The following is a 23,570-nucleotide window of genomic DNA, read 5'->3' on the forward strand; positions in this document are numbered from 1 at the left end:
TTTATGCAAAGTATTTTTAACAGTTTTGTACATGAAACAAAGGCCTGTTACAGACTGCCAAAATAAAGCTGCTTCGGGTCTCTTTGGTGATATGCTATTTAAATGATGCCTGGGTCCTAAGAGTCCGGAGGTTGCGCCAAAGCCACACTCCATTCCTAAGCACTGGAGTGCAGCTTTGGTGCAGCTTCCGGATTCTTAGGATGCATGCATCATTTAAACAGCATACCTCCAAAGAGACCCGAAGCAGCTTTATTTTGGCAGTCTGTAACAGACCAAAGTTTTGTGCACACTGAATTACTGGAAAGCCAAGGTGTCACTATCTCAGCCATTCATGTGAATAATTTTGGTTTTTTGAATATTTCAGATTTTGGAATTCTTGATAAGGGACACTAAACCTGTATTTAGATTATTTACTAGATTGATTGTCTTTTCTTAAAAACCAGGTCAGGTTACAATGGAAAAGGTCCTATTAAAAAGAGATGCATGTCATGGTCTGAAGAAACTTTGCTGACAATAACTAGATCTGGATTTCATCAATTCCTGCCTCAAAGACAGGCTAGGAATCATAAGTATGTCACTTTTTTGGTTTGCTTGACTGAAGAAGGTACAATATAAATATGACAGAGAAGATGCAGAGCACCTGGATAATCATATCTAAAGAGTAGTATTTGTTGAAACTCCTACAGAACTGGTAAAGGTACAATTTTTCACATCTGGCCTTCATCCTACATTGTTACGGGTGACAAACTTACCCTTTTACTACAGTTTTACTTACTTGATAAAGAGAACAGGGTTATTAGAGCCACTTGCTGATATTTACATTTAATAATAATGAAACTAGCTAATAAGAAAAGGACAAATATTCCACAGTCATCTCACCTTTCAGCTGTTTTCTTCTTTGGCATTGTTTTGTTGTGTATCTTCAAGTTATTTCCGACTTATGGCAACCCTAAGGTGACCATATCATGGGGTTTTCCTGGCTTGTTTCTTTAAACGGAGTTTGCCGTTGCCATCCTCTGAGGCTGAGAGAGTATGACTTGTCCAAGTTCACCTAGTGGGTTTCATGGCTGAGTCGAGTGGGATTCGAACTCTGGTGAACCCAGTGTTCAACGTTCAAACTGCTATAGCGTGCTGAGCCAGAAAATGTAGAACTGCCATAAAAGATATCCAAAGGGCCTGAACAGGCAGGCCAAAATAAAGCTGCTTAGACTCACTTTGGAGGTATGCTGTTTAAATGTTGCATGTGTCCTAAGAGGCTGGAAGCCACGCTCCCATCCCAAGGACTGGAGTGCAGCTTTGGGGCAGCTTCTGGCACACATCTTGAGTGTGTCATTTAAACAGCATACCTCTAAAGTGACCTGAAGCAGCTTTATTTTGGCCTATCTGTTCAGGCCCCAAAGGGACATCTAGTTTAACACTCTTATGTCTGTACTAGTTAGCTAGTTGTTCTAAAAAACTCACAAGCAGAACCTGAGCATGCTAGTTGTCTGGTTTTCATTTTATAGCTCTCTGACAGAGAAGGCTAAATGTCTCACAAAATGACGATTCCCAGAATTTAATAGCCTTGAGCCATGGCAGTGATCATAAAATGATATCGAATTGGCTTATTAATGCAGTGTGGATGCAGCCTAAGTGTCTGTATTGAAGAGTGGGATGAATCTCCATTGAAATGGATTATTTTCCCTTTTAACATTAACAAAAAGGTATGGGAACAGATGGTTCTCATTAGTCTCTTAGTCTGGGCAACATTGCATTCAGTCATTGCTTAATGTAATAAACCTGCATTTTGTTTTGTTTGTGTAGTGGATTACTGATTCTGATTAATGGCTTAGTGTCGCTTTGGCTTGGTTGCTGGGAGAAATCTGTACAGATTATTTAGATGGGAAAGAAGGGACTGAATAATAATAATAATAATAATAATAATAATAATAACTGATAATCAAAAGCTTTTCAGAGACCTTTCTGTTGGCTTGTGAGTGTCATGTGCTGCCAGAGCCATGACAGTAATGGAGAGCTATGTCCATTTTGTTATTTCCTGGAGACAGAAGCAAAGACATATTTTTAGAATGTCTGCTGTTTTTGAGTTGAATTTACTGTACTGAGTATAGCCTTTGGGCAGCAAAACTTGTTTCATGGGGTTAATTTATAGTCCAATGTCAGCCTATGCCTTCCTTTTCCTTCTTAGCCTAGGATTCGAAACAGCCACTGACATACTCATCTGTGGTGAGTCAGAATTGCTTCTAGGAAATAAGGAAGGATATATTTAAGGAAGGGGTTTTTCCGCTCCTTTCAAGCTGTTGATGTAATTGAAACTGGACTGATGGCGTGGCTTATTAACCTCTGTGTACTTGTTTGCAAGAGCTTTAAAAGTGATTGTGGATTGTGAACGAATGAGAGTGATACCTTGCACTGTGGAATCACACTCTTAATAATATAAAAAGTGGGGCGGCAGCTAAAGATGGCCAGACCCATGTTAAATGGTTTTGTAGCACAACATTCACATGTCCTGAAATCTTTAAGATGTCTGTTTTTCTACTCCTGCCAGCAGCAACTGGTGTTGAGAGATATTTTGCACAATGGTGTCAGTTCACAAGGTAAATGGTACAGTATGTTATAAAGGGACGAAGGCAGTGCCAGGCTGCAGTATTTGTACTTTGCTGAAAAATGAAAAACTAGAATGGCGTAGCGGTTTGAGTGTTGGACTGCGACTCTGGAAACCAGGATTTGATTCCCAGCTCGGCCATGAAACCCACTGGGTGCCCTTGGGCAAGTCACATACTCTCAGCCTCAGAGGATGGCAATGGCAAACCCTCTCCCTGAACAAATCTTGCCAAGAAAACCCCATGCTAGGATCACCTCAGGGTCACCATAAATTGGAAATGATTTGAAAGCCACCGCAACAAGAAAGAAATGGATACATGCAAACATACTTCTTCAAGAGAACTATAGTTGGAGTGAACTTCAGGCATAGGGCTTATACTATGTCTTCCCATGGAGCTATTAACCATCTTGGAGTGCTCCATCGGACTTTTCGTCTCCCTAGCTATCATTTAGCAATTCATGCTAGCAGGATCTGCAAAAGGGAGCAATGGGGAAACAGGGCCACTTCATTGGCTCAGCTGAGAGATTAGCCATTTTTGGCTGAGATGTTGGTCATAAGATGACTAACACTGACTGTTCCAGTTGCCTAATGTCTGACCATTCTATGAAGCTGGTAACATTATGAGTTTGTGCCTGAATTCTTTTGTTTTTCTCTTCTCATACCAATCCCTTTGTTATTTTGTTTCTTGTGTGTGGTTTTGTTTTTTTTAAATTGTAAGACAGAAAGTGTCTGGGGGTGTTGCTGCCTCCCTTGTTTTTATTCATGTGTAAACTGTTCTGAGAACTTTTTCAGTTATAGAGTATAAACTCTATAAATACTGCTTGTAAAGCCAAAGAGTGGGAGTATTTTTGCACCAAAAGTGTTGGTTAAGGAGAGCTGGATCATCTCATCTCCAGTTTTAGGCTGCTGCAACACTGCATAGATAAAGCCGTTTCATACCACCTTAACTGCCATGATTCAGTGCAATGAAATCCTGGATTTTGTGGGATATTTAGCCTTCTCTATCAGAGAGCTCTAATGTCGCATCAAACTACAGATCCCAGAACTCCACAGCATTGAACCATGAAAGTTAAAGTGATGCCAGACTGCTTTATTTGTGCAGCGTGGCAGCAGCTTTGGTCCCCACATTCATCCCTCCCCTCAGCATTTTTCTTTTCAGCTGGTGTCTGGTGAGGAAAACATCCAGCAAGTAGCGCTGCAAGCAAAAATTATTAAAACATTCAATGATATAAATTGCACCATTGCAGTGCTACTTTCCTTCAAATATGTGACCAACCCTGGGATGCAGGAACCCTGAGTTTGAATAAATAGGCTCCAGCCATCATATTTCATCTGACCCTGTCGCTATGATTTCAAGATGGGCTTGCCAGAATAGTTTTGTACTTTGTTCAACTACTCAGCATGGCTAAAAGACTCCATTTCCTCATTGCTCCAAGAAAGGCTGACCTTCCTGGATCAGCCAGCTTTCATATACTTCCTCTTTGCTTTGAGGTCATGATGTTCTTTTCCCCAGTAACTGTCTGTGGCTCTTTACTCCATGAATTCTGTTTCTGAATTCACTTCTGACTATTGTATCGTCGACTTCCATTGAGTTCAGTCACTGGCCTTCCAGATGCTACGGACTACAACTCCCATATTCCTTTACCACTGGTCTTATTGGGTGCAGCGGATGGGAGCTAAAACATGGAAGTGGGTCTGTTGTACAGGCGTATATGTACCATCATCTCTGTTTTCACGTACTTCGAATCCATGTCCCTCGCCCGTTTGTGGGTGGCGAATGAAGGGGGATAAAATGGAGTGTGTGCTTCCATTCAAGCCAATGGGGTTTGAATATTGGCAATTTTCCGTTTTCATGTGCAGGGGTCCGGAATGAATCCCTTGTGAAAATGGAGGGGCTACTGTAATTTTAATTTATTGGGAAATTCAATTTGCCACTCCCACGGTGGCTTACTATGGTATTACAATGAACAGTACATACCTACACCCACCCACCGACCCATGCACCCCCAGATCGAGTTTTAAAACAGCAGAAACATAGAAGCGATAGAGTTAAAAGCCAGCCTAAATAATTTAAGAGACCTGGGATGATAAAGAACATTAGTCAGTATTGAAAAATAATAAGAAATAACACCACTTCTAAGGAGTGTATGATTTTGCTTTGTCTACCTATGTTGTAAGATTATAATCTCTTGTGAAAATTATACATTAGCAAGCAGCTGTTGTAGCTGCTTAATAGTAAATCCTTCACTTTTTGGGGTAGCTGTGTACTAGATGGCCATAAACAAAGTACTCCCTTATGTTCCAAACAGCTTTCTAATTAAAGGGGCCAAAGGTGGAACATAGTCAAGGACCATGTGAGATCTCTGAACAGTTTCATGTATTTCTATATATTTCTTGGGAAGATTCATGGTTGAATTTACTCTACATGAAATGTGATTGTCCAGTAAATACCTATTAAAGACAAGATCTAAGTTTGGATGTGAAAAATGCAGACTGAAAGATCTACCGGCTATTTAAATTTACAATATGGCCTTAGGCTGAGAGATCATAGTCCTTCTAAGGATGTTCAAGAACGTGCTTCAGGCCAATACGCCCGGCACATATATCACTTTCTTTTCTGTACTGATTTGGGCATTATAATTTTGTCCATTATGTAGAACTATGGACTCAGTCAGGACTGATAAATCAAAGCTGGTGAATGATCTTTTTGTTCAAGTGGAATTTTATTCAGAATATTTCCCACTGATCTTGTTAGCTGTCATTTAAATGGGTGGGTGCTCCTTTTTGGCATGTTTTTAAATTGTGTTACAATTTTAAGGCTTTTAATCATTCTCACCCCCATCATGACAAAGTGCAAAGTACCTAAAGAAAGCCCCTGATGCAGAAAATCCCACAAACACAACTCTCTCCCTCCCTGGCAGTAAAAATACAATAATGACAAATTAAATACCTAAAGAATTGCTGTCTGTTCATGACAGTCAAAATGTGCCTGAGGCGGTTGCATCTCCCTGCTTCATGGCCAGCTCTGATTCTTATCCATTCGTTTTCATAGTGTGGTAAGGTCTCTTTTGCTGTCCCATATTACATTATGTCTGTACCTGGCGTCTTTTAATGAAAATACAGAAGACATTGTTTGGATTCATGTTATAGATACTTCAGATTGGTAAAGGTCTAATAATGTTTCTGGGTTTTTATTAAATTGGTTTGCAGGAATTTCAAAAATCTAGATGGTGGTAACTGTTTTTATTTGGACAATAGAACAAATTATATGTGCATATTCTTTTTTTAGGATCCATGAAATGGCCACAGATGACAAGGCATCTCCAACACTGGACTCTATGAGTGATCTTCCTTACTCTCCTGGCAGTCCCTCTCACCTTACACACTTCAAGCCATTGACTCCTGATCAAGATGAACCTCCATTTAAATCAGCCTATAGTTCTTTTGTAAATCTCTTTCGTTTCAGTAGAGGTCAGTATTAATTGTCCCTCATGTTGTTTTGTTATTATTATTATATAGTATTATTTCTCTTGTGTCAGAAATGAAGACAATCTCCTTAAACCAATAAACTTGTCAATTCTACCCATCAGCTGTAAGCAGAAAATTAGAAACTTGCACCCCACTTTCAGTGTCTCATTAGACTGGAATCTGGACTAACTGTGGTTAATGTTAATTATAGTTTACTGAAATAAGGCAGATTCAAATCATGCCTTATAGTCCTGGCATGTTTCAGTAAGCCACTGTTAGCACTAACTGCAGTTCCTGGCTCAAACATAATGAAAAAATGGAGGTTAGTTGAAAAAGAATTAAAGGCCTGTTATAGACAGCCAAAATAAAGCTGCTTCGAGTCACTTTGGAGGTATGCTGTTTCAATGATGCATGCGTCCTAAGAGTCCAGAAGCCGAACCAAAGCCACACTCCAGTCCTAAGGACTGGAGTGCAGCTTTGGTGCAGCTTCCAGACTCTTAGGACGCATGCATCATTGAAACAGCATACTTCCAACGTGGACTCGAAGCAGCTTTATTTTGGCTGTCTGTATAGGGCCAAAGTTTCTAATCTCCTACTCGTGGGAGAGTCAGATGGGTGGGTGGGTGGAATGAATGGACCAGTAAATTATGGTTTAGTATTGAGTACACATGTAGCCATGGTTGCATTTGTACAAGTCTTGTAGAGTTGTTGTTCATGCTGTCCAAAAGAGAAAAGGTAGTGTCAGGGCACCTTGGCTTTCTAGCATGCTTTAAACCCTTATGGAGAGGGACTTGAGAAGACCAAAATATAACTAAGGAGCCCTGGGCTTTCTTTGGCTTCAAACAGTGACAGTGAGCAGTTGACATAGGTCCAAAATACACTGCAGAAATAATAATAATAATAATAATAATAATAATAATAATAATAATAATATTTATATACCGCTATTCCATTTGATCACAGTTTGAAATAATCCAGTTTGAGACCGCTTTAACTGCCCTGGCTTAATGCTAGGGAATTCTGGGAATTGTTGTTTTGTGAGACACTTAGCCTTCTCTGTCAGAGAGCTCTGGTGCCACAATAAACTATAATTCCCAGGATTCCCTAGCACTGGGGGCAGTTAAAGCTGTCTCGAACTAGATTATTTCTACAGTGTGTTTTGGACCATAGATCTCTGCATTGCATTCACTGGAGAGAACTAGTTGATTAGTTTGAACAATGAAATGCCTACAGCAGTGATTCCCAAACTTTGATCCTCCAGGTATTTTGGACTTCAACTTCCAGAATTCCTGACCATTGGACAAGCTGGCAGGGATTTCTGGGAGATGAAGTCCAAAATTACCTGCAGAACCAAAGTTTGGGAACTATAGGCCTACAGGAATATGAACCTGGACTGAAGGAGATCATGGAAGTGATTGTATTTATTTTCCCCACATGCCAGGTAATTAACAGCTCATAGTCTGCTGTTTGAAAGCTTTGGTGGTGTTGATGCTTTGTAAGATACTTGGGAAGGAAGTTAGCACTCAGAAGTTCCAAGGCAAAGAACGTATGTCCCACTGCAGAACGGGTAGGTTGTAGTACTGCTGATCCCTGAGTTGTAGGCTGTGTAGCTGTAGACTGTGTAGAATAATATTAGACTGCTGAAGGGTGTCAACCAGGCTGCTTGGTAAAGGTGTTTGTTCTTTGGTGCAGTAGTGTAATATACTAGTTCTGTGGTGAGACAGTGTTAGAACCCTGAAGATTTTTTCATTGTAATCTCATTCTTTCTAGTCTTTTTCTAGTTAGGGATGTTGGTTACTAACCTGAGTTCCATTTGTGCGATTAAAAGCCTAATATAGGTTATCTGGAAGGAAGCCTGTTGAATTAGTTAAGACTTACTCCTGACCAAACATGCAGAAGATTGGGCTATCAAAGAGTTTCCCTTAGATCTTTTTGCTATGACATAATGTGGGAACGCTAATTCTAGAGTAGAACTGGGGAACATTTGGTCCTCTTTCTGGGACTTGAAGAGCCATCAACTAGTGTAGGACAGTATTAAGGGATTATGGGAGATGAGGCCCAGAACATCTGGAGTGCCAAAGATTCCCCATCCTGTGCTGGAGAATACACCTGTTAGAGCGGGTTTTTGTAACTGCTGCCGTGGCAGTATATAGGTATAGTACTGGAAAGTGTCTTTAAATTAACCACATATCTTTTATGTGTATGTGTGTTTGTGTATCTGTAATCATGTATGCTGGGGTGAACAAAGTATGGCCTGTAGGCTGCATGTGGCCCCTAACCTCCTAAGGGGCTTTGCCTCTAGGTTTTGATCCCCTTGGGCCACTTTAGGCCCAAGTGAGGTCTTTTTTTAAAAGAGGAAATGCCTGTTCCCAAAAAGGCCATTCTTGGGCCTGAGATGGACCAAAGGGATCTAAAAACATGGGGAAATGCAATTACCTAGAGGTCATTTGGGAGCAAAATTTGGTTTTGGGTTTATTTTAATTTTTTGGGCAGGGTGTGTAGTTGGAGTTTGTGTCAGAGTTGTGCCCCCCCCCCCAAGGTCTTGTGGGTTTCTAATGTCCTTAGCCTCCCACAGTTGCCGACCCTGCTGTACACGTAAGTGGAAGTAAGCCTCATTGAACTCAGCAAGACTTGTTTCAGAGCAAACAGAAGATTGCATTGTGACCCCAATAATAGGTTGGTTTGCGCTCCTGAAGATGCAGTAGATCATCTTCTAAGACTCAGTTGCCAGTGGATTAACTGCTATCATTGTGCAACCAATATAATTAAAACATCACCTTAAAATTTCTACTTGTATTGTTTAAAAGGTGGAATTCAAAGATATAGCCATGTTAGTCTGTAGAATCAGTATGCAGAGAGATCTTGTAGCAGCCTTGAGACAACTGAAATAAAGAAGTTGGCAGGATGAGCTTTTGTAGACTTCATTCTACTTCCTCAGATGCATATAGTATGAATACAGATACATATATGTTTAAAAAGTGGTTACAGCCCTACAAAAATTGTTCTGTCATTTATAAACTGCAGTTGCTAGAAACTACATCTAAAGTTTTGTTCAATAACAGCTTTAATGTGAAACATGCTGATTTAAGTCACGATTCGATCTCCCTAACAATGTGAGGTTCGTGAAGGATTTGGAGTTCTGTTTAGTCAAGGTACATGTTGGCACAGCTGGGATGTCCTTATGGAGGTCAAGAAGAACTAGTGGCACCCTCTAGCTCACGTCTGTGTATTTTCCATGCATTTCTGTTGCTGTGGTGTTTATGTTGCTTTATCCCAAGATAAAGTACAAGCAGCGGGAAGTGATCTGTTTTATCCATCATCATCATCATCATCATCATCATCATCATCATCATCATCATCATCTCTGTACGTGTAACTTGACTTTTCTCCAAAATTGACTCAAGACAGCCTAGTGTTGAAAACAAAAGTCAAGGTTGAAACAGAAATAAATGGATTGCAGTACTGAGGCATTTCAAAACCTATAACTGAAAAGGATAAAAAGCCATTTAAGTAGTTCACCAAAGGGTACAGAACCTCTTAAAGCCCTTTCTTTAAATTCTAAAAGCTATGAAAGCCTGCTGACAAAAGGGTGAGGCAGGCATACTGGCTTCTCTTGAAGCGAACTCCCTTTCCAAGTGCAAGGTGAAATGATTTATCAGAAATTAATAGAAAACACTGGTGAACTTCAGTCAGATTAATGTTCACTTTTTCTAGATGATGGTCGACTTGCGTCATCTGTGGTGGAGAGAGCAGAAGCTGGACAGGGTGATCAGCAAGCACTGAATGCAAATTGGTCAAGTCCACAACATAGTTTGAGGTCACGGTCCCTAAGGTCATCACCTGTTGCTTACAAAAAGTCTCAGCCTTCTGGAGAGTTACAGAGAAGATCTTCTGCATCCTTAGGTAAGAGATTTAGTTTGAAAAGTAGTAGTCTCCTTATTCTCCATGTTAGATGGCATCAAACTTTCTGCTAACATGTAGGTCAAGAGATACTTTCAGCAAGGCCTGGAATTCTATGCTTGCATTGTAAAACCACCATCCTATATTTGACAATATGAAAAAATCAAGGGCTTTTATTACTTGGCATACTTCTAAGCAAACAGGAAATCTGGTATATTTCCTCATGTTTAATTTTGTCATTGAATCTGAATTTTCAAACAATATATCAAACTTGGAATTCTATTTTACAGAAATGGATATAGCAAAAGCCAGAGGTGGGAATGCCGTATTAATATAAGAGCATATGAAGAGGTGGTGGGTCGTAATTATGGAAAATTGAAGTCCTATTATTTTCTTACTTTAGAGCACAAGCTGGCCCTGTATTTGCACATTTCCCACTATATGTACACGGAAAGAACATAAAACCGTGGTTTAAAATCGGTGAGCAGTTACTGCAGGTGCTCCAGCAGCAGTCTGTACAATGCCACTTCAGCTACTTTCAGCTAAAATCAGCACTGGAAGTTACTTCAAATATTCACATGTTCACTTCTGGGAGTGCTTTCCCACTTTCGGCTGGTCTGAGAGCTGTTTTTAGGAAAACAACTGGCCATGGAGGCCTCCAAGTGTGTCAATTTATGGTTTAGAGGGCTGCCAATTTTTTTTCCCCAAGGGTGGTGGTGGCTTTTGGAGAGGGGTCTGAAGAGAAGCTTAAGGAGTGACAAAAACCTTATTGCAAAAAACAAACAAACCCTGATAAACTTTTATCATCTTGACTCTTAAGGCCATAACAGGTTACTGAGGCTACCTAAATGACTTGACCAGCATGCAATGTTTTTGCTCCTTACCTAGATCTCTGCTGCTACTTCAGTTGTAATTGAATACATTTTGAATGTGCAAGATTCTGCTGCCGTTACATGGCCTCATACCAGGACACTGACCTATTAAAGTCCAACAATCATGACTTCCTTGATTGGGTCAATCCAACTGTAATTGGATTATCCTCTTTTCCTACTACCTTTGATTTTGACAAGCATTATCCTCTTTTCTAATGAGTCTGTGTTGTCTCACGAGATATCTAAAACAATGAAGCTCAGTTTTGTAATTTTGGCTTCTAGTGAGAGTTCAGGTTTGATTTTCTATCATATCTATTTATCGGTCTTTATTTATATATTTGCTTTCCTGGCTGAATCAGGCATAGAGAGTTTCCTAAATCTAGTCCAAGAAAAGCCAGGCAATCATTTTTATTGACCTTTGCACGAGAAAGCTGTCATGCTAACACTGTCAGCTTTTCAGTGTATCCTGTGATCAGTCTCAGACATACATTGGCGGGGGGATCACCGTGAATGGTTCTGTAATGACAAATAGCCACCATTGGAGGGCATTCCTGTAACTTAGAAACATTGGCTTCTATTCTCTATGTAGATACGCTTCCAGCAGAGATAAATTCAGTGAAGGAGTTTCTTTCAAGAGCATGGTCCTGGAGTGAATTTCCAAAATAGGAAAAAAAAAAACGTATGGGCCCATACAGACAGGCAAATTAAAGCTGCTTCAGGTCACTTTGGAGGTATGCTGTTTAAATGACACATGCATCTTAACAGGCCAGAAGCTGCGCCAAATCTGCTCTCCGGTCCTTAGGACGGGAGCATGGGTTTGGCATGGCTTCTGGCCTCTTAGGCGCCATGCATCATTTAACAGCATACTTCCAAAGTGACTCAAAGCAGCTTTATTTTGGCCTTCTGTATGGGCTCTATGTTTCTAAGTAAGGAATTAGGGAGTTGGGTTTAGCCTGGAGAAGAGAAGTTAAGAGGTGATATGATAGCCATGTTTAATATTTGAGGGATGTCATATTGAGGAGGAGCAAGTTGTTTTCTGCTGCTCCAGAGAATAGATGCGGAACAATGGATGCAAACTGCAGGAAAAGAGCTTCCCCTCAACATTAGGGAACTTCCTGACATAAGGGCTGTTCACAGTGGAACACACTCCCTTGGAATGTAGTGGGAGTCTCCTTCCTTGGAGGTCTTTAACAGAGGCTGGATGGCCATCTGTCATGGGGATGTTTTGATTGAGATTTCCTGCATGGCAGAATGGAGTTGGACTGAATGGCCCTTGTGGTCTCTTCCAACTCCCGGTTCTCTGATTCTACTTGAAGTGTAAGAAGCACTATTGACACTTAATGTAAAGAGTACAGCTTACTTTTTAAGAAGTGAGATGTGTAAATACTAACAGCAAGCAGCACAAGGCAAGCAAGCTTCATGATTGCATCCAGTCCCTAGTCTTAAACAGATAGTAAGGTGTAAGGAATCATAAAAAGCCTTCCTTGCTCTCCCAGTCCTTATAATGAGAAGGAAGACCCTTTAAGAGTTGGAGCAAGCAATTGTGGAAGAATAGGGGAGATCATGAAGGCTTTACCTGCCCCAGCACAGCTGCTCCTGCAAAAATAAATTGCCTCCAAATGCTGCCAGACATCTTCTAGGGATCATGGTGGGCATTTGTGCTGGCCAAATGGCTGTAATAAAGTTATTCTATTCATGGTGGGCATTTTCACCATGTTTTTGTCCCTTTCTGGCCCATTTAAGACCCAGGAGAATTTTTTTTTTAAACATTAGAAAGTGAGTGGAAGTCACTTCCAAAAATGTCTCTTCTGGGCCTAAATTGACCAGAGAGGCTGAAGATGGGGTGGAAATGGCTGCAATACTCCCTAGGGGGCATTTGCAGGTCGATTTTTATTTAAAAATTGAGCCACTGTGGTGTAGTGGTATGAATGTTGGACTCAGGACCAGGGTTTGAATCCCCGCTCAGCACTGGAAACCCATTGGGTGATGTTGGGTAAGTCATAATCTCTCAGTCTCAGAGGAAGGCAAAGCAACCCCTGTCTAAACAAATGCTGTCGAGAAAACCTCTTAGACTTGCTTTAGAAATGACCTAAAGGCACACAACAACAACAAGAAAGTTTTTTGACCTGGGGGCCAGGGAGTTTCCAAGTGTGCTGAAAATGTCCCAAGAGAGTATTTTGGAGTAAAAATATTTTTTTTGAATTTTTAAAAAAGCCCAAATTGAGGCCTGGGGGCTCTAGAGCACCAGTTCGCAACCTGTGGGTCGTGGCCCCTTTGGGCCTTTCATAGGAGTTGCCTAAGGCCATTGGAAAACATATGTTTCTGATGGTCTTAGGAACCGAGACACCACAATTTTATGGTTGGGGATCGCCACAACATGAGGAACTGCATTAAAGGGTCACAGCATTAAGAAGGTTGAGAACCACTTTTCTAAATGCTACAGAAACAGCCCATGGCTAGTGACTTGCCCACCCTTGATTTATATGATCAAAATTTTATATGAGTTTTTGCTCTGGCTTCTTATACTCAGAGGATCCAAAGGATATTACTTTTCTTGACAATGGTTGTTCATGAAGAAATAACTGGTGTGCCCCTCAGGAGTCCTCAAGTGAATTTTGTCTACATTGTATAGCCCAGGGATTTCCAACCTTTTTGACTCGTGGAGCCCTTATTTCTATGGCGGAGCCCCTAAGAGGCCTACCCTATGTCTTATAAGTTAATGGTGTTCAGGAGTATGTATAAGAATATATTCTTATTCTTTATTTCATTCAATTTTTATTTCTTTCATTTTTCTGGAGCAGTGGCAGAGCACCTGGGAAGTGCATGCGGAGCCCTAAGGGCTCTTTGGAGCACAGGTTGGGAACCCCTATAGCTTATATATTAAGATATGTTGTTGCTGTTAGCTTTCAAATCATTTCTGACGTATGCCAACCCTATCACAGGGCTTTCTTGGAAATAATTGTTCAGAGGAGGTTTGTCATTGCCTTCCCCTGAGGCTGAGAGCTTGTGCCTTGCCCAGGGTCACCCAGTGGGTTTCATGGCTGAGCTGGGAATTGAACCTTGGTCTCCAGACAGGTAGTCCAGTGCTCAAACCACTATGCCACACTGGCTAAACATCCCCTCCATATTTGCTGCAAATCTATCCTGCTGTTTTTGTGTGATGAGATAACAAAGAGACAAAAATCACTTTGATAGAATTTGTTGTTTGAAAATGCTCAGTATGGTAACCGTAAGTAGTTGGTGTGCCCTCCCCAGTCTGTTTTTCTTTTATGGGCCTTGTGGCCCTAATGCATATGTGTGCATTAGAGAAATATGCTTTCAGTGAGAGTTAAACCTTAATTCTAACTTTAAAACTGCCTGGTTGGATTCCTTAAAAAAAAACAACCACATTTTTAGAACTAGAATAATACAGTGAAATGTTTTCAGAGCTATCATGCAGTGGGTTTTTTGGCCAGGTGAGATCTGAGCTTTAGCATTAAAACTCCTGTAGCTTTAACATTGAAGTTTCTGTATTAGGGTGGGGTGGGGTGGAGGCACAGGAAGACAAGCTCCCTCATGCATAGCTTGATTTTAACTGATTCAGGAAAGATTACATAAGTCATGGGACTTACTGCCTCTGCACTGTTGATTCTGGGCCCAGTGCACATTCTTTCATGCTGTGTGGGTTCATAATGAGAAATAGTTGTTTTTGTGCAATCTGGTAAGCCGGTTGTTCTTTTTGCTACTCAATGTCTCCACACTGGTGAGCTGGGTGTACAGTCCAATTGCAAACTTATTATTTGAAGAATGAACAGGATTGCTATCAGTTTGCAGTTCTGTGAATGGGGGTCAGAATGGGAAACAGCAGCTACAGATGCTTAGATTGTCACTACTTTGTGTGGGTTGGGAAGCATTGGAAACACAGAAATGTTAGCTGTTTTTGTTATTGTTCCATGCCTCCTTCTGGTCTCTGAGATGTAAAAAGGTCTAAGATAGTGATTCTTTACAATTAATGTTCAAAGGTAGCCAACTGATTTTACTGTACTTAGAAGAAATGATAACATTTAAAAGACTGTTTCTGATTATGTTATTATTGTGCCACAGTAAGGCCTATTGTAGCAGCAGGTCTGTCATATCATTCTCATTTGTAGATGTTCCAACACATTCACATTCACACTTTGGATGATGAAGTTTTTTTTTTTTTTTTTTTTCTCCCCCCCCCCCCCCCAAAAAAAAAACCAAACAAACCTTGGACTGCTGTGTCCATGAAGGATAGAAATAAAGGATGTAGAGGACAGTGGGAAACGTTTAAAGTATGAGGAAAAGCTGGTGGGGTTGAATTTGTGTTCCTTAAAAAGGTTACGGACTTCAGTGTTGCTTGTGTGACATAATTCATTTGTACAACATGCTTTGTCATGTGTGCATGCACACAGCCTAATACACACTGGTGGTTGTTGGAACATACACATGCATACCTGGCATACCTGTCTCCACATACAGCTACCCATATATTTAGCTCTTCAGTGGAGAACCTCCTGAAGGTACCACGCTGTCAGTGGTGCGGCATGTTGGTCCTCTTGATGGTATCATCCCAATTATGACATGTTGTCCTCAAAGACGTTTGTCTGTCACCAACCTTATTGTCATTTCAGCACCTGGCAAAACCTCTTTATTTTCTCAATTTTCTTTATTCAAGATAGAAGTTTACTCTTGCACTTTTATCCAGCTGTTAGTTGATCTTTGTTTAGTCTTCTTCTAGTTGTGAACTACCTTGGAAATATGAGTGAAAGGTGGCACAAAAATACCTGAAATAAAATAAATAAGTGGACTTGGTTATTTATAAGGAATTGTTATCTGAAGCTGTCCTAAGTTCCATTATTAACCTGCCTGGATTCCTAGTGATTGGGCGGGCTATAATAATAAATAATAAATAAATCACTATTATTATTATTTAGTAATGTGAATACAGCAGGAACCACAGAACTGTTTAAAATAGCCCCAAAAGTTTATCCAATCAAAATTCCACCAAACAGTGATACCTTTATTGGCCAACCAAAATGCACAAAATACATGTTGCAAGCTTTCAAAGCTCCCAAAACCTTAGGTTAGAAAGAGTGGCATGCATGGCAAAGTTTAAGGATTTAAAAACCCAGTAAAGATATCTTGTTTTCATTATTCCTCTCCCTTTTTGCTTCTGAAAAGAATCATGTGGCCAATCAGTATATCCCAACTGGAAAATGACTATTAGCAACAGAGTGTGGCACAGAGGCCCAGGCTTACAAAGGCAACCCTTGTTTCTCATCCCTGCCAAGCTGGGAATCTGACTTTAGCTCGCCTGCCTCTTGTCCAGGCTGTCAGCATTTCTGCTGACATCAGTGCTGTCCAAAACAGTACATACACAAGGGCCATGTTTGTTTCTCTTCTACAAGAGGGAGCGGAATAAAATGTGCAGCCAATGGAGAGTGATGCAGTTGGTAAGAAATGCGACTCACTTTTTAAAAATTGTGTAGACAAGAATCCCTTTGAAAAAGGATGCTAGAAGGAGAGTGAGTTTGAGAAACTTTGAGGACCTCTTTCCACAGCATTAGCTCGGAAAGCTCAGATGAGCAATTTCATAAGACGTACAAACTTCTTTTCTGCTCACAGAGCTAATGTTTCTTTATTGTTCACGAATTGTGGTCTTTTTTAGTATTGTTATGTGTATTGTGTCTTTGCTTGGTTTAATACAGTAGATTGTTATGTAATGCTACTGCATTGCTTACTGAATCTGCAAATTTCATTGTAATGTGAACTTTGTTGTGTGTGAATCCACTGTAAGCTCAGTACTTGCAGAAATGGGACAACTGGCTCTGGAATCAACTGGACTGACTTAAAGCAAGTTAATGTTTTCATCTTCTAACGATTTATCCATTTGTGAAATACTGATAACTTTCATAGAAACTTCATGCTAAGGGTGAATCTTGTTGTGAATATCAAAAAATTTCTCAGGCAACTTTGGTTAGATATGTGTGTCTATATTATTACTCTAGGATAGATTTCCAAATATCTGGGTTCTTCCCATCACTACTTTCTAAGGTTTGTTTTTTGACAAGCTATGGTTTGATCAGTTCTTCCCGTCACTTAACAGTTTGCCCATAGGGTTAGACATTCTAAACTTTTAGCATTTCTTACATTATTTGCTACTGGTAGCACCTTAAGTGAGCTTTCAGACCACTGTGGGGATTTGGTAGCTATGAAATTTATCTAATTTGTACCCATCCTGATGGACCTCTTTCTCCTTCCTTCCTTCCTTCCGTCCTTCCTTCCTTCCTTCCTTCCTTCCTTCCTTCCCTCTCTATAGTTGGTTGTACTATGTTTTAAAGCAGGGGTGAACAAACTTCAGGATTCTAGTGAGCCAATCTTTATTTACTTAATTACCTACCTACCTGCTTATGAGAACCTCCAGCTCCATCAACCAGAAACTGGTGGAACAGATATAGATTTAAAAGTTAAAAAAAAATTCTGTGTGCAGGAATTTGGGTAGCCCTCACAGTATTTCTGCACAGAAATTCATTCCTGGATGCTACAAGCTTTCCTCCTTTTTGGCATTATAATTTAGGGTGGGAATATGTTCCATTTTGTTGTTGTTGCTAAACAATTGGGAGTCAGAATCCTTGCTTATCTACTGGAATCAATAGATATTTTACAATTATGTGCTTCATTGTAGCTCAAGATACAAAAGGAAAAGCAGCTTTCTACATACTTTTACATGGCCGCATCATGTTTGCTGACTTTCCTGGCCCTTACCTAAAGATAATTTAGCCTGTGTCCTATCCAATTGGTCACCAGAGATTTTTAAAGACTTGGTGCTAGTAGCCAGGATATATTCGGATCTTGAATTTTCTGACTTGAACGCTGATAAATATTACGAATTCTCTTTCCACTCAATTCTCTTTTCCACTGTCTTACATTTTTGTTTAAGGTTAAAGTACTTCAGTGTGAATATGTAGTTCTAGTAATTCATGTACAGGTATTTGGCTTTGAATTCCTTCACCATTGTGTATTTTTGCATGGGAATCAATCTTAGTAGGATTTGAAGTACTGTACTAAACATTTCCTTTGGCATCTTTTTTTAAAAAAAGGAACTTAAGTTGTATGTGATATGTTCCGAATAGTTTTTCATTAATGACACAAAAAGAAAATATATCTTTCAAATGGTGACTAGTGCATTTTGACTTCAGAGAATAGAAGAAAAGAACCTGCTCTTGGTGGGCATGATCCTCGGACGGCTGTTCAACTTAGGAGCCTCAGTACAGTCTTAAAACGCCTCAAGGAAATCATGGAAGGAAAAAGCCAGGTATTTCTTGTGCGTGTCTTTTCAAACAATTGAGCTGTCTTGAAATGCATATCATCTTTGATTCTGTGAAGGGCCATTTTCCCGAGAGACTGGACCAATAGCTAAAGAGTACTGCCTAGAACAGCAATGGGGAAACTTTGGCCCCATACAGACTGCCAAAGTAAAGCTGCTTTGGGTCACTTTGAAGGTATGCTGTTTAAATGAGTCTGGAAGTCTGGAGCTGCACCAAAACCATGATGCAGTACTGAGGATTGGAGCATGATTTTGGCATAGCTTCTGGGCTCTTAGGACCCATGCATCATTTAAACAGCATACCTCCAAAGTGACCCGAAGCAGCTTTATTTTGACAGTCTGTATGGGGCCTTTGATATAGTAAATCTTGATGAGCTGCTGCTTACATCATGCTTCACCTCTTTAGTCAGGCAGGGAAAGGGTGATGGGATTTGTAGTTAACAAAATTGGATGGAGGGAGGGAGGGCTGCTAGTTCCTCAGCCCCTTTTCTGAACTTTCAGAGGCTGAGAACAAGAATAATTCCCATTAATTTTTAAAATTTATTTCCTAATGTAAACAGTCACTTAGGAAGTGTCACTAGTCACAAATTAATTTTTCAAGGCTTTCCAGTCTGATGAGGTTGACCTCTTTCCCTTTCCAAATAGACTGACTCTGTAGTGCCTCCCTTGATGTAAAAGAAAGACTCTCAAGCATAACTGATCTCTTTTTTTTTTTGCTTTTTGTTGGATTACATCAAACATTAAAATTTCTGACAGAGTTTGAAGTAAGTAGGTACAAATGAGTGGTAGTTGTAATTAGCTTCTTTACTCAGTTACTACTACAGTATATAATAACATAACAATGAGAACTTAATGACATAAACATCATTCTTTTCACCTTGTAATTAACCTTTTAGTGGCTTTTATAGTAAAGGGATAACAATTGATGGAGGAATATCCTACTCTCCTGTTGATAATAGGTAAATAGGTAAATTGTGTCTGTGTATGGCCAAAAATATGTTCGTATGTGTGGGGTTGGAGCTTCAGTAGAGTTGAGGAAGGAGTCTTTTGCTTATGCTATAAATCAAAATCTTTTGAATGGATGGGTTGTTTTCTGCTGGACTAAACTTTTACTTTGCTCTCTAAAACTGTTCTGCTGGGCAATTGGATCAAGAAGGAAATGCTCTGGGGAATCCAATTGCACCTGTGACTGAGCAAATGTAATCTAATTATAGCTTTGTTACATCTCATGCTACTGTTTAGCTTTGGAGATAAAAATATCCTGTGAAAATCTGTTTTGTGTTATGACTGTAGTGTACTTAACTTCTTCCATAGGACAGTGACCTGAAGCAGTACTGGATGCCAGACAGTCAGTGTAAGGAGTGCTACGACTGTAGTGAGAAATTCACCACCTTTAGACGCAGGCATCACTGCCGGTTATGTGGACAGATCTTCTGCAGTCGATGCTGTAACCAGGAAATCCCTGGAAAATTCATGGGTTACACAGGTAAAGTATGCTGTGTTTAAAGATTCAACCTGCCAAGGAAAGGAGGAGCAAAAATGTGCTTTGCTTGAAGCAGGCAGCTTTGAGCACAATCTAGTACTGAACCTTTACATATTGAGACTTGGGCGGGTTATAGACCGCTGCTTTGCGGCGATCTGCCGCCGCCGCTGTTTGCTCCGTAAGTGAGTCGCTGCAGCCAAACCGCACGGCTCCATTACGGAGCAAAAAAGAAGTTCCAAAATGGAGCTTCTTCTTGCGGCGCCTCTGTGACATCGTGAGGCGCTGGGGTGCATTCGCGATGTCATAGACGCCGCGACACGTTCGGACGCCCAGCGTCCGATACGTAAAGATGGCGCCGGCCGTGTAGAACGGCCAGTGCCATATTGTACGGACAGAGTCCGTATTAGAGCCAGGGGCGTCTAGAAGAGACGCCCCTTTTTTAAAATGGGACGCCCTGTGGATGTCCCAAGTGCCGGTCTGTAACCGGTCTTGGTTACTTCATCCTTTTCCCTCATAGCTGCATGAAAAATAGATGTTTGATAGCAATTTTCCATAGAATTCTATAGAAATTCTTAGAATGTTTCACTAAAACATACGGTCATTGACACGTTTGTACTTCTGCTTGTATGCTTTTTTCGTCTACCTTTGCAAGAAGTTGGGGCTTTTTGCCACAGGTTAACATTGGTGTATCCATAAGATGAAACAAGGGGGCTGGGAAAAGTCATGAGAGGAGTAGGCTCCCATTCTCTGTCCTTGAAGGTGAGAAATAGTTTGTGGTAGTTTGTCCCATCAGGACATCTTCATATGCATCGAGACCTTACTACTAAGTGTCCTAAAATCTGGATCTTTGTTGCTGATGGAAACTTTCATAGATACACTTGTTTTATTTAAGGGGAAAAGTCTAAAAAAGGTTGTGTGATATTCCACATTTTCCAGTGTGGGACATGGTAGGCGACCTCAGGTTCTGGCCACTGTACATTACGAATATAAATATTTATATTTAGAATGGCCTATAGGTTGTTCTTCAAATGTTTTTAAATCTCTTCCAAGCTATATGCTTGGAAAGTAGTACTACTACCAAAGTAGCAGCCTTCCCAGTTCTTATTTCTCTATCTACAAAATGGTATTACAGCATATGGAGGAATCTCCGAGAAAGGCAAGGTACAAGATTCTCCATCTCTTCTTGCTGTTTCAGGTGACCTCAGGGCTTGCACATATTGTCGCAAAATAGCCTTAAGCTATGCACACTCTACAGATGGTAACTCCATTGGGGAAGACTTGAGTGTTCTGTCTGATTCTGCCAGCTCCGTGTCAGTGCTGGATCCTGGAGAACCACGGACACCTGTTGGTAGCAGAAAAGCTAGCCGCAACATCTTTCTGGAAGAAGACCTTGCTTGGCAAAGGTATCAGCTTACTGGTTTAATTTTTAAAAGTGCTTGAAAAATCTGTTGTTTGTCTAGCCTTCCAATTGTTCCACAGCCAGTCAGGAAAGCAGCACTTACAGCATTTTTGCTCATCAACTTTCTATGTGGCATCATTTCTGTCAATAAAGCAGGGATTGGGAATCTCAGTTCTGTGGACCAGATCCAACCTTCAGGGATTCCTAATTCATCCCACAAAAGTCTTCCTTGTGCTCTGCTCCTTCTCCCTCCAAATGCTCTGCAAAACCCTCTGCTCTTACATCCAGTCACTAACATTTAGCTCAGGGACGGGCAACTGTCTCTGATGATATGCTGTAGCTCGGAGTTAACCTGTCTTCTAAGAAATCCTTTTTCAAACTTTCTATTTTTTAAAAAGAGAGCTCCCTCTGGTGGTTATAAACTGAAAATTAATTGATTCAGGGATGTCAAATATAAATAGGTGGAGTACTATATTTTCCATGCACACCTAGGGTATTCTTTATGCTTACCTGTAACAAGCAGAAGGTGATACCTCCAAGAAGGTACAGACTTCTTTCTCTTACCAGCACTGACCAATGTTCTTTTCTGCAGATGCATAAATAGCAACTGAATTCTTGGAGAGTGCTTTGGTAAGGGGGCACCTCTCACACAAAGTTATATTCTAGAGAAAGTCTTGGGCTTTTGTAGAGGTAGATAGAGGTAGTCCCTTGACATGAATGTCTAGTTATAACCGACTGTAGGGGACGGTGCTAATTTTTGTTTTTAAGCCGAAGAGTCAGCATTGTCTGAGGACTGCTCTGGTGGTCATGTGGCAAGCATGACTGCACCGAACACCGTTACCTTCCCACTGAGAAGTGGTACCTATCTATCTACTTGCATTTGCATGCTTTCAAACTGCTAGGTTAGCAGAAGCTGGGATTAGTGACAGGAGCTCACCCCATCCTGCAGCACTCAGGCCTTGAACTGCCAACTTTCTAATCTTCTGATCATCAGAACTGGCATCTCAACCACTAAGCCACCACATCCCTTGGGTATTTGTACCAAACCTGATGCTTTATGCACCTAGCTTATGTAATCTACCCTGTTCTGTCTGGCTGTAATTGGGTAATGTTTATGAAAATACTTTTTAAAATGCCCAGTCCATTACATTCAAATGATATTGATGGACAGGTATGCAAAGAGAAGATTTTCTTCTGCTTTTTAATACTGGCCTTGTTGAATTTAGGTGTTTCAAAGACAGAACTTGGGATGAAGAAAACATTTTCTGAGCATGTGACCACTTGTTTCTTACAGTAATCTTTAGGAATAATTTAAAAATATTTCTCTCATTGAACAACAAAGGCAAAATAATTATTTATCTTTTTTAAAGTTCATAAGACTACACTGAGCTGCATTAACACTAATTTTGTGCTAATTGCAATTCAGATTTGTTGTTATTGTGTGCCTTCAAGTGGTTTCCTACGTATGACGGCCCACAGGTTTTTCTTGGCAATTTTTTGTTTGGGGAGGGTTTGTCCTTGCCTTCTTTTGAGTCTGAAAGAGTATGACTTGCCCAAGGTCATCTGGTGGGTTTCCATGCTCAAGTGGGGATTTGAATCTTGATCTCCTGAGTTATAGTTCAATGATCAACCCTGTACACTCTGCTGGTTCTTTAAATATACCATTATTTATTTGCAGTTTGATTCATCCAGACTCTTCATCCTCCACTTTGTCAACACGTCTTGGTTCAGTTCAAGAGGAAGCAGGAAAATCACCTGCACGGAATAGGTGAATGATTCAGACTCATCTTTGCTTGAAGTTTTACCTGTAGCAGCCATGGTACACCATTGGCCATGTTTGAATTCACAATATAAATCTGTCCATGTCCCTTAATAAGGGGTTATATCAAGGTGGTATTTGTATGTGATCACCAAAGAGATTACAGACTTCTAGGAGATGATCTGGTAGGTACAATGAAAACATAGCATGAGGTCCAGAGTTCAGATTTAGTGCTGAGTGAAATGATGTCAGAGATGTTGTGCTTGTGAAATTTTTTTTGCTGACTCCACCTCTGATCATTTTGGGCCTTAATTCTTCCTAAAAGGCTGACACTGTTACTTTTGTAGAATAGTAGTGTTCTTCTTTGTCCAGTAGCTGCAGCTGAACAATTTGGCTTTATTAGTGTCATGGGATGTGTGTATTTGGGTGGTAGTTATGTTATTTTATGTTGACCAATTGGAACAGTATTCATGTGTTTGGCCCTACTAAAAAGGAACTTAAAAATAAATGGGCTTTCAAATATTTCAAATATTTAGGGATAACAATTACAAATAATAACTTAGACCTGTATAAAAACAATTACCGTATATTCCAACTTGGAAAAGGGTTAAAGAAGATCTGGCAAAATGGGGGAAACATCAATTGTCATTACTTGGCCGAATTGCTACTACTACTCAAATGAATATCCTCCCCAGAATGCTGTATTTTTTTCCAGACAATCCCTATTACATCAAACAACCAACTATTTAAAATGTGGAAA

At 40.3% G+C, this 23,570-nt stretch overlaps 1 protein-coding gene across 9 annotated transcripts in view; it reads left to right on the plus strand.

Moving 5' to 3' along the window:
• The window catches only part of PIKFYVE (phosphoinositide kinase, FYVE-type zinc finger containing), a 119,933-nt gene that overhangs the window by 23,775 nt on the left and 72,588 nt on the right, over positions 1-23,570 (plus strand). For 6 of the 9 annotated variants that reach the window (XR_006104034.1, XM_042467765.1, XM_042467797.1 and 3 more), the window contains exons 2-7: positions 5,892-6,073; positions 9,785-9,973; positions 18,042-18,166; positions 19,484-19,655; positions 20,848-21,055; positions 22,730-22,819. Coding sequence is in view for 8 of the 9 variants with exons in the window: in XM_042467765.1 (XP_042323699.1) it covers positions 5,902-6,073; positions 9,785-9,973; positions 18,042-18,166; positions 19,484-19,655; positions 20,848-21,055; positions 22,730-22,819 (956 nt within the window). In the remaining variant the exon portion in view is untranslated. The remainder of the gene's footprint in view (positions 1-5,891; positions 6,074-9,784; positions 9,974-18,041; positions 18,167-19,483; positions 19,656-20,847; positions 21,056-22,729; positions 22,820-23,570) is intronic. The other 3 variants (XM_042467775.1, XM_042467789.1, XM_042467822.1) reach the window with 1 other exon arrangement.

This window comes from Sceloporus undulatus, chromosome 1, assembly GCF_019175285.1.
Source record: "Sceloporus undulatus isolate JIND9_A2432 ecotype Alabama chromosome 1, SceUnd_v1.1, whole genome shotgun sequence".
Lineage (NCBI taxonomy): Eukaryota > Metazoa > Chordata > Lepidosauria > Squamata > Phrynosomatidae > Sceloporus > Sceloporus undulatus.